This window comes from Malaclemys terrapin, chromosome 11 (genome assembly GCF_027887155.1).
Source record: "Malaclemys terrapin pileata isolate rMalTer1 chromosome 11, rMalTer1.hap1, whole genome shotgun sequence".
In the NCBI taxonomy this organism is placed as follows: domain Eukaryota; kingdom Metazoa; phylum Chordata; order Testudines; family Emydidae; genus Malaclemys; species Malaclemys terrapin.
Window position 1 is genome coordinate 69,389,868 of NC_071515.1, and position 15,178 is coordinate 69,405,045.

General features: G+C 41.6%; 1 protein-coding gene across 1 annotated transcript in view; it reads left to right on the top strand.

Moving 5' to 3' along the window:
- ADCY5 (adenylate cyclase 5) overlaps positions 1-15,178 on the top strand; it is a 307,979-nt gene that overhangs the window by 219,014 nt on the left and 73,787 nt on the right. Inside the window, exons 6-8 of the mRNA XM_054043693.1 lie at positions 2,223-2,381; positions 3,429-3,570; positions 14,274-14,414. Of these exons, the coding sequence (XP_053899668.1) occupies positions 2,223-2,381; positions 3,429-3,570; positions 14,274-14,414 (442 nt within the window). The remainder of the gene's footprint in view (positions 1-2,222; positions 2,382-3,428; positions 3,571-14,273; positions 14,415-15,178) is intronic.

The following is a 15,178-nucleotide window of genomic DNA, read 5'->3' on the forward strand; positions in this document are numbered from 1 at the left end:
CTTTTAGCATTTAATAAGATGCTGCCTAACCTGCCATTTCTTTGTACTCCACATCAATTCCATGGGATTCTTTACTACAGCCATTGAAAACAGGTTATTCGACAACTCCTTTTATACAGATCTCACAGGTGAAAAGTGCAAGGAAGCAGCATGTAAAAATAAGTGAAAGTACAGATATAATAGTCCAGGTGTGCATTGTGTATGAGACGAGGAATAGTTGTTGCATACCAGTCTCAGAAAGAGGTCTCTTAGGTGGGAACGCTGCTTTTCAAACCACATACTTGTGATCTAAAAAATGAGACAAAGGTGTGGGTGTTTGTTTATGTCCTTGAAAAAATCCCAATAAGGATGTACTGTACCCAGCACAATAAATACGTACCTTGAGACTTGATCAAGATAAAGTGGAAATTCAATCCAATTTACTGAACTGAAGGAGATGAGAACTGCAGAGCCTTTACATTTCTGTTTTAGATCCTTTAATGCTAGAGGAGCTGATCCTGAAAAGGACTGAACACATGTTGGCTCCCAATGAAATCAGTGGGATTTGTGAACACTCACCACATCACAGAATTGGACCTATATTGAGTAGTTCCAGCTCTGGGCAGATCAATTAACATAGGCATAATTGGTTACAAATAAGTGTTCTCAAAGCTAGATAGTGCAGTGCACAGAGGACATGTAAGTACCGGGATGAGTAAGTGGAAAGATAGGCTTCTATTTATGTATATATCGTTAAGAAAACCAGAGGAAAAAATAAACAGCCTGTGTTATCAGTTCATTTGGGAGCTATGAGACAAGGTTCAATGATAACACCCCGGTAAGTCAAAGTGTCAGGCGTTTGCCATTAGAAACATGTCAAGTGTTAGATTGAGAGGTCTTTGGGAGAGAGACCATATCTACCTCTGTGTTTGTATGACACTTACAACAATGAGGTCTCAATCCTGATCAGGCTTTGGGGTTGAAAATAGCACTTTTAGAAAACCATTTGATTCCTTCTTAAAGAAAAGAAAAGAATAAGGAGCAAATGAAACTGAATTTGGGGCAATTTATTTCATTGACTGGTGTATGCAACCACTGCTCGTTTGTTACCAAACCTGGGGCTGTGGAACCCCATATCAGGTGATGAGGGCAGAATGCACTAGATCCTTGGAGAATTAATATCTCCCTTTCCATGCAGGTTCCTCCCCCCAGGTTAGGTTGTCTTTGCAGGAACAGAAAAGGGCTGTGGTCAGGACTGACTGCAGTTAGTAGGATTTGCCTTGTGCACAACAAGAACCTGCGTTTACTGAAAGTACAGGATCTGGCCCATAGAATCAACTGCTCAGATTGTTGTGTGCCCTGCCCCCCTCTCAATCCCATAGACAACCAAGGAACTGTCAGGTGAGTTTCTCTGTGAAACCTGGGCATTCTGGTAATGATGTGATCATCAGCAACTATAAGCCACATTTGACCTTAATGAGGCCATCAGACCCTTCGTAGGTTCCCCCCACACACACCTGAATTCCCAAATGAAATTTCCATGTGAAGAGCTCTTCAAGTAAATTTTTGCCCTAAAAAGGAAAAGACCACCAAGTATGACAGTATCGTTCTGGGAGCAAACAGAGGATCCAAGAGCTCATTAAAATCAGAGTCTGAGTGTTTGTAGCTGCCCACTTGGAGTGAGAGCAGAAGATGTGGTTCTGTGGTTTGTGATGGCTGCAGTTTAAAGCTCAGTTCAAGGTTTCCAACTGCAGTGAGTATTTCACACACAGATCAGGTTTCATCCATGGAACACTTGATGCCTGGTGCCATACAGACAAATTACGAGCTCAAAATCATTTCCTTTTTCTCTTTGCAACATGCTATTACTTTTAATGAGGTTCAGAGAGCTGGGAGGTTATGTCCAGTTTTGGAATGGAAATCAAAGACCAAGACTTAGTGCTTTCACCCTCCCAAAGAATTTTTCCATGAGCTCTGAACTTGCAACCAAGTTGAGAGAACAAAGGACTTATTCCAAGGACACCCCTGTCTAATTAGTACTTTGCTTGGCTAGCCAGATTATCAAAGTGCAGTACAGCCTGTCTATTTTCTGTAGCTAAAGTACTATGAATGAGCAGCCCTTTGTGTGTGTTTGAATAATTTCTAGGGAATTGTGGATTTTGTACTCTTGGAGTCAAGTTATGTCACTGGATACAGGCACATAATTCCCAGAGACATCCTTCTCATTCTGCATCTCTTTTCAGATTGGTCCGGGAGGTGACAGGAGTCAACGTGAACATGAGGGTTGGGATCCACAGTGGGAGAGTTCACTGTGGAGTCTTGGGCCTCAGGAAGTGGCAGTTTGATGTGTGGTCAAATGATGTCACGCTAGCCAATCACATGGAAGCCGGAGGTAAAGCAGGGTAAGTTGTTGCTTCACCAAAGCTGTTGTGAGTCAATCCACATGACAGTTTTGCTTTTGACCTGCAGGAGGGTCTTGGTTAGTTTGTTTGTCTGTCATAGCATGAGTGTGGTGCAGAATTTTGAATTTGGGCACTCACTGGCTGGTTTATTTCCTCTCAACCCTACACTTCTGTTCACAATAGGTCTGCAGTCACCCATGGTGGACATGCCTTATATGCAAAGAATGGAATTCATCCTCTTTGTAATTCCAGTGAAATTGATGAAGTGGCACTCAGAATTAATGTCTCTGTGTGATCCCTATCACAATGGGTCGTGGTTAGGGAGAGGTGTAACCATATGCTAATAAATGTTTGCTGAACATATCACCTGGTCATCAGAAGGAAATGTTGTTCCTGCTTTGGAACACCCTTCCATAACCGATCCAAATAAACGTACATTTCACTACCTTAAGGACCAGTGGAAGACCAACTCCCTGACATAGCTTCCCCATGAGATTATTATTCTGCAGGTATTTCTACATTTCCTCTCCACTAGGAGGGAAGAGTAGAAAACATGGATCATCTACTTGATTGTATACCTCTGTAAGGCACGTGGGTACTACAGTGATTAATATGGTATAGTAAACTAGATGCAGCAGAGTATACATGGTATATGACTTTGTAGACTCATGTCTCGGTCATGTGTGTGTAATGTGTTTTGGTTGTTGAGCAAGCATGTCTACTGTGTGTTAGAGCAAGCAAATCAAATGAATGTATGAATGAATGAATGTCTGCCTTACATACACCGGGATGCTTATTAATGGATGCAAAACTTGGATAATGTGTTTTAACCTAATTCTGTGGAAAAATATCAATGGGCCTGATTTTACTCCCTTTGAAAGGCAAGACAAAACTCCCAGGGGATATCAGCGGCAGCAGGATTGGACCCTGAAATGAGCTATTTGTTCTAGTGCACAGAATCTGTCACCGGCAGGAATTGGCTTACTAGATATGTGATTATTAGAGCTGCCTAATGAACTCCACAATTTGCCTTTTGTCTCATTCCAGGCGAATCCACATTACCAAAGCAACCTTGAATTATCTGAATGGAGACTACGAGGTGGAGCTGGGTTTTGGAGGCGAACGCAATGCTTACCTCAAGGAGCACAGTATAGAGACCTTCCTGATTGTATGCTGCAGTCAAAAACGGGTAAGAGCAAACAGACTAATGTATGTTTTAGGTGTTTTTGGCTGGTGGCCACTCCTAACACCTCAAAGCACCCTGAAAGCCAGGCTTTCCTAGCCAGTAGGGGATTCCCTCTATGCCAAGAAATCCTCTAGTGCCAGAGGCCCAGTGTAACAACTTCTAGGATACCTTCCCTCCTGCCCCAGCACAGGTGTGTGTCTGGTGGGAGGCAGGGTATGGCCACCCTTTGCACCTCTTCTCACCCCGTTCCTGCCCCAAGCACAATTTGTCTGTACAAAAGAATCTGGCCTTCATCCTTTTTTTTAACCACTTGGGAGATTATTTTGTAACTGAGTTTTATGCTGGTGGAAGCTGGCAAATTATTAGTCTTAGAAAAGCAAAGTTCTCCATCATACCCCAGGCCAGGTACTGCTTCGGCTGCAGCCGGGGAAGCTTTCCCCACCTGCCCACTAGCGTGCCTCAGACATGAGCTAGCGGGGCCCCTTGAGTTAGTGACAGTGCTTCACTCCATGGTACATGCTTCCTCAGTATATCTGCTGGTTCTGCCAGCCAGGCTATCAGTCAGGGCGTGCTGGGATGGTGGATGCCTGTCCTTGTGGAACGGGACCGAGAGTATTCATTTCCCAGAGATCACTTGAACAAGCAGCACAAGGTAACAGCTTTCAGTCACTATTGACTTGAGCTGGACTCAAGTCAATGCAGTAGGCTACAGTCACTGGTTCCACTCATTCCACTGGTTCTGCTGTGTGTCTCTTCTAACAAAAAGTGGGCTGTGTTGCAACTAATCTGTGTGTCCAGATTATAACTGATTTTAAGGCCAGAAAGGACTACCTTGATCATCTAATTTCACCTGCTGCATAACACAGAACATGATATTTCACCCAGTATTTCGTTCGTCAAGCTCCAAGCACCAGTGGACACTATGTATGCTGTCCGAAGTTCTTACCAGCTTGTAGCAATGGGTCTGGAGCAAAACTCAGTTTTTGAATTACCCTGAATCTGAGACTAATCAAAACTCTACTGTAGATTTGAAACCCCCTGAGCATCTGAAAAATTATGAACTGGATCCGAATGTTTATTTTGCAGCTGTCTCCAGGTCCATAACGGGACAAAGCAAAACACTATTTCAGAACATCCCCAAACTTTGGAACATCTATTCTAACTCACAGAGGAAAGATTGTCTTGTGTTAAAGCACAGGACTATTAGTCAGGACATCTGGGTTCTGTTCCCAGCTCTCCCTTAGTCTTGTTGTCTTACCTTGAAGAAATCACTTGACCTATTTTCCCCTTCTGTAAAATAGGAATGTTGATAAACATGGGCGTTATGAGGTTAAATGCATTGCTGGTGACAAGCATGGTGCATGCATAACATGGTGAATGACCACTATGTCTATACAAAATTAGCTTGAGATCATCACTTGCAGTTACATTCTCTCAGGAAGGTAAGCAAGCCTCAAATCTTCTAAATGCAAAAAAGGGAAGAAAATCCATTATCATCCTCTAAGGAGAGAAGCTAATGTTTTGGTATCTATCTACCCAAGAGATAAACCTCATTAATGATTGTCAATCTTCAGAAGATTATTAGAGTTTTCAGGGCAAGATAGTTATGTCCCACACATCATGGCCTGTCAGTGGGAAGCTCAAGCCACTTGAGATATTTACACTTTACCCTCTTCACTGCTCCAAAACACACTTTTGGTGAGGGCCCATGTCCAGGGGAGGGAGGGTGTATTGATTTGTTACATCAGGAGAACACACTAACTTATGTTCCTGTGAAGATCTGTAGAACTTTGTTGGGACAAGTGGAATGTTAGTACTTCAAAATATGATACAACATTCTGCTGCCTCACGGTGGCTGCAGCGGAGACTGCAATAGAGTTTTCAAAAGGAGTAATCCAAAGCACTCTCCATGTTTGCCTCGTTTTTTGGCAAGACTGTCTTGTGGTGGAGTGGGACTCGAAAGTTCTGGGTTCAGTTAGCAGTTCTCAGTTACAGACTTCCTGTGTGACTCTCTGCCTCAGTCCCCTGTGGGTTTGATACTTCATTTCGTCCACCCTGCCTTGTCTATTGGACTGTAAGCTCTTGTACTATGTGTTGGTACAGAACATCGCACAATGGGGCCCTGGTCTTAGTTGGGACCTCTCGGCTCTAACGTAATGCCGCTGCTAATAGTACTCTGCACCTCAGGGTCCCAAAGCACTTAATATTAAGACTTGCAATATCCATGTGGCTTAGGAAGTTACTATACTTAAACTGAGCACAAAGACGTGACTTACCCAAAGGTCACAAAGACTAGTGTCAGAGTCCAAGAGAAGCGAGGTATCCTGAGTTCTAGGCCTCACAATTCCAGCTTCCTCACTCTTACAGTTCACTTGTTTGTAATTGAAGCCCTGAGCTTGCCTCTCTTTGAATCTTTGAAAGCTCTCTGCCCAAATTTAAATACCAATTTTAATAGAATAAAAAGTTATCAGAAGTGAAAAGCATTTTCTCTTTCCTCTCCCCCCCCCCCCCCCCACTTTGCCTAATATTTTGCTAGAAGTAAAGATGGACAAGGTACCAGTGTTTTACCTTTGCTTCCATTCCCTCTATTTTTAGCTACTTTCTTGTGTATGATTTATTTGGTGAGGTTTTTACTGGAGTCCGTTCCAATAACCTCCATAAAATGTTCGTCTAACTTAGTAATGGGTTCCTGTGAGTCGTGTCTGGGTTCCTGTTAGTCACACACTGTATATGGAATTCTCATAAGAAAGCTGAGTATGTATCGCGTTGTGGCCCAGGGTAGCAATGTATTTCATATGGGCTAAAGATGTAAATCTTCTGTTTTTCCACCTAAATTAGGAGCAGCAGATGCAGTGGCAGGGCAAATTTCGCTCACCCTCCACTGCTCCACAAATGTACCTCATCTCCGATCTTTAGGCTCCTTCCAGGGGTGAGAGAGTAGGTCTGTTTAAATCCTTGGCCTTTCTGCCAAGAAGGGTTGTTTTTGGTGAACAACACTTCATTGGATGGTTCGGTCACTCGGGGCAGGGTGGTGAACCCCTTCAAAACCCAGTTCAAGTGGAGCTGGTGGCATTCAGCGCCTCACAGCCCAGGATCTCTGTTGATTGCACTGTCCATGTAACCCACACCAGGCTAGTGTTGGATCTTTGTCCATCTCTGGTAGCTGGTTGACGTAAGAGGTTAGTGAGTCTGCTACTGTTTCCAGTTAATGACATCGGTTCTTTAGCTCAAGTGGTAGGAGCTCATGCTTTTAGCATTGAAGGTCCCATGTTCCAATCTTGCTGTCAGCCCAAGCAAGATCAGTTACATCTACATCAGGCTTTCCAAGTCTTACTTATTCTTTCCAGAAAGCTATTTTACTTGCAGTTATCATTGAGATAGCTGTTTTCATTTTAAACTTTCTGAAACGATGACCTTGGAGCTGATATTTTGCATGCTTACTCTCAGTTTTTTGAAAATCTTGAATTTAAACAGAACTCACCTTTGCATGTTCAGATAAAATCAGTCAGTGGGAAAATAGGTTTGCCTGACTTCAGTGGAGGGGCACTCCTTACCCCAGTGATTAATTTGGCCTAGCATGTTTATTTGCATATGCAATCAATCACATATGCAATTATTATGCCAAAAAACCCGGGTAAATACAACTTTATTGTTGATGCCAAATAAAGTAAGGGAATTCACAGTAGTGAGGCCAGAATTTCAGATAATTAAGGTGAACACTTGTGGACCTAATTTACATAGAGTTACCATGACTGCATTTTCAAATCCATGCAATTAGCCATTTGGATGAGCAATTTCCCAGTTTACGTGGGCATACTTCAATTGTCTGAATAACTGGCCCATAACTCCCACAGACACTGTAACTCAGCATTGTCAGGAGTATAGTTAAGGCATAAAATTAATGGCCAGGGCCGGCTCTACCATTTTTGCCGCCCCAAGCAAAAAAAAAAAAAAAAAGCCACCCCAAGAATGGACGGAATGCCGTGTGCCGCCCCAGGCACGTGCTTCCTCTGCTGGTGCCTGGAGCCGGCCCTGTTAATGGCATATATTGTGATACCAAATTCCACTTACTGTTGCTCTGATGAATCATAACTTTGAATTTCCTGCTGTTTTGTCTGTTTGCATTCTCAGCCGTTAAATGAATTATTTGCATCAACATAGTTTTCTGTTGCACTGATTAAATAGGAGGAATGCATGTAATATTTTTCTGTTCCAGTGACTTGTATATATATCAGTCTAGGTCCTCCTTTGAAAATAGTTTAATAAAAGGATGCTACCAACTTGAATTTTTTTATATTGACTTGTTAAAAAAAATTTAGTTTCTGATAGAGCAGTCTTTAAATAACATCCACAGAATTGAAAATATACATAGGGACTTTTCTGCTTCCCCTTTGATGCTTATAAAGATCTTTTACTAGCAGAGGGATCAGGCAGACCCAAGAGTTTCAAAACCAAACTGGTTCAGACCCAACCCCCTCTCTTTTCTCTCCCTGCACATACCTGCCTACTGCCTCTTCAGTTTCACCAGCAGCTTTGCTGGTGCTGTTACTGGTAAACACTTCCTTGCAGAACTTGTGGGAAAGCTGGTGTTTGAGCCCTTGCCTTCCCATGCCTCTATTAAGTACAGGAGTGATGGTGTTATGCTATTGCCATTTTCCTCAAACTGGGGGATGCGAAGAAATAGCCAAGGGGACACAGACAGACCTCTATATTGTTCTCCAGAGTCTCCACTTTCATTTGAAAACAAAACAAGTCAATCAATAAACCAACCAACACAAAAACCCCTAGCTCCTAGGGTTGTGAAGAAACCATTCAAAACATAAGGCAAGTGTAATAAATGCTCAGATGTCTGCCTGAGTTTGCAGACAGCCTGAAACAATAGATTCTAAGTGTGACCTTTCCCATATATTTTAATGGGATGTGAACTCAGATGCCAATTTAAACAGCAAGTTGCTAACTATTTCATAGCTCATCAAAGCATGTCTTAACCTTAACTATGAAGATCTATGCAAGCATTTCCCAAAGTGGGAATGGAGGCACAAAGGACTACCTGGGGGAGTGTGGAAGATGTATACAGTACATTGAGTAGGGCTCTAACACCACATGGGGTTGCAAGTAGTTTCATTTTCTTGAATGGGGGAGCATCAGCTTTCAGAAGTTTGGGAAACACTATGCTAAGAAAATAATGCAGGCACTGAACATGACCATCAACTAGAGAGTGAGAATGCTGACTGTCCACTAAGTGCTGCCGAATGTACAAAGTCAACAAACCCTAAAAAGAAGGGGGGGGACACATGTATTTTTCTCACTTCTCTTTCAGTTATAGGAAACGTGGCTGTTCCCTGTAATACTAGCAGGTACAACATTTTCAGAAAGAAATGGTAATGATGGCTCCTTAAGCCTGAAATGGCTCAATGAGTTCTGGCCATGGCGGCTAGGAAAACAGCTTTCATTCTTCTCTAAATAATGTCCTAGAACTCCATCCAGCTGAACAAACAAAATGATCGTTTATATGTTGTGGATGTGACTCTACTAAAACATCTTAGATTTAATGAGTTTCATTGCAGCTGAGCAGGCCTCCATTCACATAGATTTACTGCTGTGATGGAATTGGTCATATGTTATTATCAGGAATACAGTTCACATGTCAGTATGACAGCAAAACAATATAAGGAGCTATCCTATAGCTAAGTGAGGAATGTCTATGCTGCAGCTTTGACTGCTGAGCTGCCCCACTGATAACCACAGATCTCAAAAAAATCCTACTGTAGATGCAGCCATAGAGTAAAGGTGTTGGATGCAATTGATTGGTCTAAGAAAATCTCAACTATTTCTGTGGTTTTGACATGGTGTTACTGTACCTCAGTGTGTGGGAAATGGTGATGAGAATTCAATAAAATCTCTGGGGATAAGATTTACGGTCTCTGCAAACTCATATTTGAAAGTTCCCACAGCAACTTCTGGAGTTTATCCATGTTAAATTTGAAAAGCTCATTGTTGTCTGATAATATTGCAGCTCCCATTGTAACAGATAGCACATAAAGATTAGCAGAACTGAAAGACATGGTCAACAGTTCTTTTTCTCAAACTTTCCCCAGTTTTCTCATGCATTTGATGACACTTTGTGTATAGTCAGTGTCATTCCGGGGTGCAGTCCAGACCAGTGAGGGGTTGTGTCACCACCTGCCCTGCAACTTGGGGTCCCTCACAATGCTTTGCTGCTGTAGCTCCCAACCTGGGCTGCTCACAAACAGCCAAACAGCATATAGATCACACCATGAGTGTCTGTGCATAGCTGCGGTCCTGGTCCAGCAGCTCTGTCAGCAACACACCAGCCACACTCTGGCTTCCAGCAGCCTTGGTTACTACTACTTGCAGGCTGACCCCAACACACCCTCAGTCTTGAATTTTCCCCAATATTCAGAAAATATTGCCCAGCCCTGTCCTGGACAGTTCAGATGTTATAGGTTCGTTGGCCCTGTATGGGGTCAATAACCAATAACCAACAGCCTGTTATTTTAGTTACCCAGCAGCTCAGTTTAAACACAACACTGGATTAGTTTAGATTAAAAAATAAAACAAGTTTATTTAACTACAAAGAGTGAGATTTTAAGTGAGTACAAGTATCAGGTATTAAAGTAAAAAATGGCTACAAAAAAGGCAAAGATAAAATGCTTTCTAGTAGCATTAACTTAACAAACTAGACTGGTTCAAGGTGAAATTCTTAGCACATGTTCCCAGCAACAGGGCTGACCAAATGATCAGGTCATGATGCCTTCCTCCTCCACTCCTCCCCCCGAAGTCAAAAGGCTGGTTCCTTTGTTGTCTCAGGTGAAAGAGAGAGCAAGAGAGAGAGATACCCTGGCATGGGTTTTGCCCCTCACTTTTATAGTCCAGTTCCCCTTTGAAGTGGATTCGTGTGAGGGCTACCCCTCAAAACAAAGTTTATTCAAGCCGTAAAGAAGGCAAAGTGGAGTCTGGGGGTGAAGGTGGCCCATGCTGTTTCATCTCCCCTGCGTAGGCTGAAATGCAGATTTGCCCTGTCTTCTTCCCGCTGTCTCAATGACCCTGTTTACTACTTATATGTAAATTGAGGTAAACACACATTTCTTTGTTTAGGATAGACCTGTTTAACCACTCCTGGCTAGCCAGGCATGGCTTTGAACACATGCTACCAACATCATACAGGGGGAATTCATAACTTTACATGTAATGTTGCTACATGCATTTCACCATGATATTGATGACCAGTGACTTATTTGTTTACCTCACAAGGCATATATTGTACAAAGATTATTATACTAGTGTGTATGATGTGAATACAGGGGTGCAATCGATCAAGTCAGTTTTCCTGTATAGTCAATTAGCAAGGGAGCAATAGGCTAACTAAACTGAAAAGAGTGACCCTTATAAACATCTACAGAGTAGTAAATTGCTTAGGCCCAGATTTTCAAAGCTATTTTGGTGTTTTTGCGTTCAGCATCATGATGCCTAACTAAGTTTAGGAGCATAAAATATCATTTTTCAAAAGGGATTTAGGTACTTGATGGGATTTAGACTCCTAAGTGCCTAAATCTTTTTAAAAATTAGATTTAGGCTTCTAAATCTGTTAGGCATTGTGACACTGAATACAGCCATGTCTAAATACCGTTAACAATCTGGGACTTCATCTTTTTTTTTAAAAATTAAATCACAACATACTTTTAAAGAGTTCAATCAGAAATCTGAATATTTTTTTTAAAGTAAATTTTAAAAAAATCAAGTTCAGAAGGTTCTTTTAAATAAGTGGTACAACTAACAGTGAAGTCCATTTGAGCAAGAAGTTTGAGTATCGTATTTTATTTCTGCAAGCAAAATTTTGCCACCAGAGGCTTTGACTGAAAAACACTGCCCCACACTGGGTTTTAGCTATGGCAAAAGCTACAGAATATATGGTTCAAAATCTCTCCTATACCATTTTGAGGGGGAAGAAATGCAAGAGTTCTTCACACAGCTTTGGATAATTTATATGGCCCGTGATCTCATGGTTGTAAATGACTCAATAGTGTGTGTGTGTTTACCACAGTTTGTCCTAACCTTGCCCCAACCCAGAACTGTCAATACACCTGTACCTACTGAAGTCTTTTATTCCCTTCAAATTAATCACACAATTGACATAATGTAAATTTGGTATTTGACAGTCAATTGTCCCTAGTCAAAAGCAGTTTACTAATTGGCTGAGACCTTTCAGTTTATATGCTTGGATTTCTGGAATTAAGTCTTTGTTTAAGATTATAGCTGCATTTACTAAGACTAATATCATATTGGACTGTGCTTCACCATTGGGGGAAACTTGTCGCATGTATCTTTTATTGTCTGTTGACGTAAAGGCATTTATAATGTAACCAGATAGGTTTGCTTTTATAGGTCTCCAGACTAGATTTACTGCCTAGCTTTTTTTTGATTGCTACTGGTTGAAAGTCTCTCGCTAAGCTGTAATAAAATGTACAGGCAGTGTCACTTTTATTATTCAGAGCAGTAAATATTTGGTTGTAGATATCTAATCTGTTCTTTCTGCTAGTGTTTTTCTGGCATCAGATGATATATACAGATCTGTAACTATGCAAGGGGTTGCAGCTAGAGTACCACAAATGATTGTACAGGTTAGAAAAGTAAAAGTTCTGTGGCTTTTAAAAAAAAAACGATAATAGTCATTTCATACTTGTGTATTTTTAGAAACATTTAAAACACAGCTCTCTTGGAGATTAGCTAGAGTTTCCATAATGGTTGCTAATGTGAAGTTCATCTGGCACAAAATGTTCACAGTTCCAGCTCTTATAGATTAAACGATGCTGGTTTGATGCAGGTGAGAGACAGGAGTGACAGTCATAAGGTTTGTTTCCCCACACCTGTCTTTCTGTGGCTTCAGTAGTTTGTGATAATGTGTGGCTTCTTCTTCTCAGTTTTGCAGTGGAGCTGAAAGTTCTTTGCGGTTGCCCCCAGCCCATTGTAGTAATACACTAGCAGTGCTCCCAGCGACCTGGGAATCGGTAATGAGATAGATAGAACCCTTGCAGCAGTTCAAATGCAGCCTTGGGGCAGTAGCAACCCCAGGCTGTTATTATCCAGTGGCTATTAAGAGTAACGTCTCCATGGCTGTCAATCTAGCGCCTTTCCCCAGCACTAAATTTACAAATTTTTAATTCAGAAAAGCATGACAATATAAAACGTGACAGTTAACTCTCTGGTTACCATGGAAATAGCACCAGTCATTCTGTGAGAACGTGACAGGAACGTGGTGAATGCCTTGGAAACCACAGTTACTGCTTGGGACAAGAGAATCCGTATGGAGACTATATGGACTAACCTGTATCTTCATCTAAGACTTGAGTTGAACCAGGCTCAATCATTTTGAAAAAATGGTGGCTTTTTCTTTTCTAAAATTGTTTTGCTGCCTCTGCAATTCCTGGCTTTGAAATCCAAGATACGCAATAATAATTACGTGAGTCTGTTCTGGTGCTTGTGCTCAGACAGATCCAGGAAATCTTCAAAAAAGGGTGACCTCACAAGCAATTAAAAAAACAACTTTTCAAATGCTCATTCCAACAGAACCCCCGAACTCTCCAAGGGTCGCCCATCTCTCAGGAATGATATATTAACATGCTTACGACCACGGCCACGTTGGTTTTTGTTAAGTCAACGTGGTCAGATCACCTAGTTCCCTACTAAGCGACCCTACTACTCTTGTTGAAATCTTGGTCTGAATGAAAACTGCAGGATTGATCCTGTACAAGCTACTCCTGCCTCCTCTACAAAGCAAAGGCCAACAAGCGGAGGACAGAGAAAATCCTATGTTGAAAAAGCAGTGCTTTTCATTAGCTAGAAAACACCCTCAAAATAAGTAATTCACAATACTATTATGTCACCCCATAGCGCCTTGCACTTCTGTTTTTATTGGTGATGGGCCTGAAATAAATCTCTGGGTTCAAACACACCCAATCTTTGCAGCAGTCTTGAGTCAGGTCCAAATTTCATAGCTATCTCTTACCACCAAACACCCTTCAACTTCGGGAGCATTTCAGTCAAAGACAAAATGTGCAGTTAGAGTTGAAGAGGAGAAAACACCTTTTTCACCTTGTGCAGTACCATTATTTTCTTCTTAGCATTTACCAAGTACAGTACCCAGCAAACATTAAGTATTCTTCACCCCTTCTTTGGGAGGCATCCCCATTGTACAGGAGGGCAGGATCAGTGCCAGAATTGAAACCTGGCTCCTAGTTCTTTACTCAGATCAGCCCTCTGCCTTTGTCCCGTAAATTGCAGGCACAATGATTCGTGTTTTCCAAGGAATCTTAACACAGTCTCTCCCCTCAGAACTACAATTTTGTTCCTGAATTTAATTGTTCAGTCTCAAGGCAAAAAAAGACACCCTGTTTGCACGCACCAGAGCTGTTTGTCCTCACAGAGGAGGGGAGTTATCATTTGCTAGTAAAATGGTGGGCAACAAATTTTGAGTCCTTTGAAAAACTGTCCCATTTTACTTATCTGTGACACTTGGAAGGATAGGAAATAAAGCAATAAAGAAATGATCAGATGAACGCTCCTTATTTCTGTTGAAGTGCATGATTAATAGGTTAATGCAGGGGGATAAATGATCAGAAACAAAGTGATTGCTATGTAAAATGTTTCAAAATACGTCATGCAATTCTCTCATGTTTTTATTTTAGAAAGATGAGAAAGCGACAATAGCCAAGATGAACAGACAGCGCACCAATTCCATCGGCCATAACCCTCCACACTGGGGTGTGGATCGCCCCTTTTACAACCATCTGGGTGCTCACCAGGTCTCCAAGGAGATGAAGAGAATGGTAAAGATGTTTTGCTTTATGGAATATTTACTATTATTGTTTATTATTTATAGAGCACCAGGGGCTGTGTATGGCACATTGCAGAAAAATAGGGCACAGTCCCTGCCTCGGAGGAATTTACAGTCTAAGGGGCCAATGCTGCACACACTTACTATTGGACACGGTGAATATTACCTTGACTTCAGAAGGACAATTCACAGCAGTACTAGGTACTCCTGGACACAAGTTTTTTGTGGGATTGGGCCCTAGGTTATTTGAGGATGACTAATACTGAGATGGGAGGTTGAATGGCAAAAAAAGACTGCTTTTATTTAACTCTTCACCATGTTGTGAACACTCACCCCACGTTGAGTGAGAAGAGCAAGTTTTCTACTAAATATGTGTAGACACCAAGTTTTCCATATGTAAAAGAGATTAATTGCCAACGGTTATTTTCATTGCTTTGGATTTTTTATGTACACCTACTGTAAGTAATGTCATCATTTATACTCATTGGTCTCCAGAGAATCTTTTTCATGACTTGCATCTCTCCAAAGGAAAAGTGGCAGCTCCATCCCGTGAATTATTTAAGATTGCACTACACATAGCACTCAAGAATACACTGTAAAGCATATGGAATAGTTGACCTATGGCAATGGGTCTCTAGTTCCTAGCCTTCCTTCGGGAAAATTGAATTTGATATCCACCCAGTTGCCAACACAACTTCTTGACAGAGCAGTGCTGCTCTCTGGCTCATTTTAGGCAACATTGGAGATGGTGAGTCT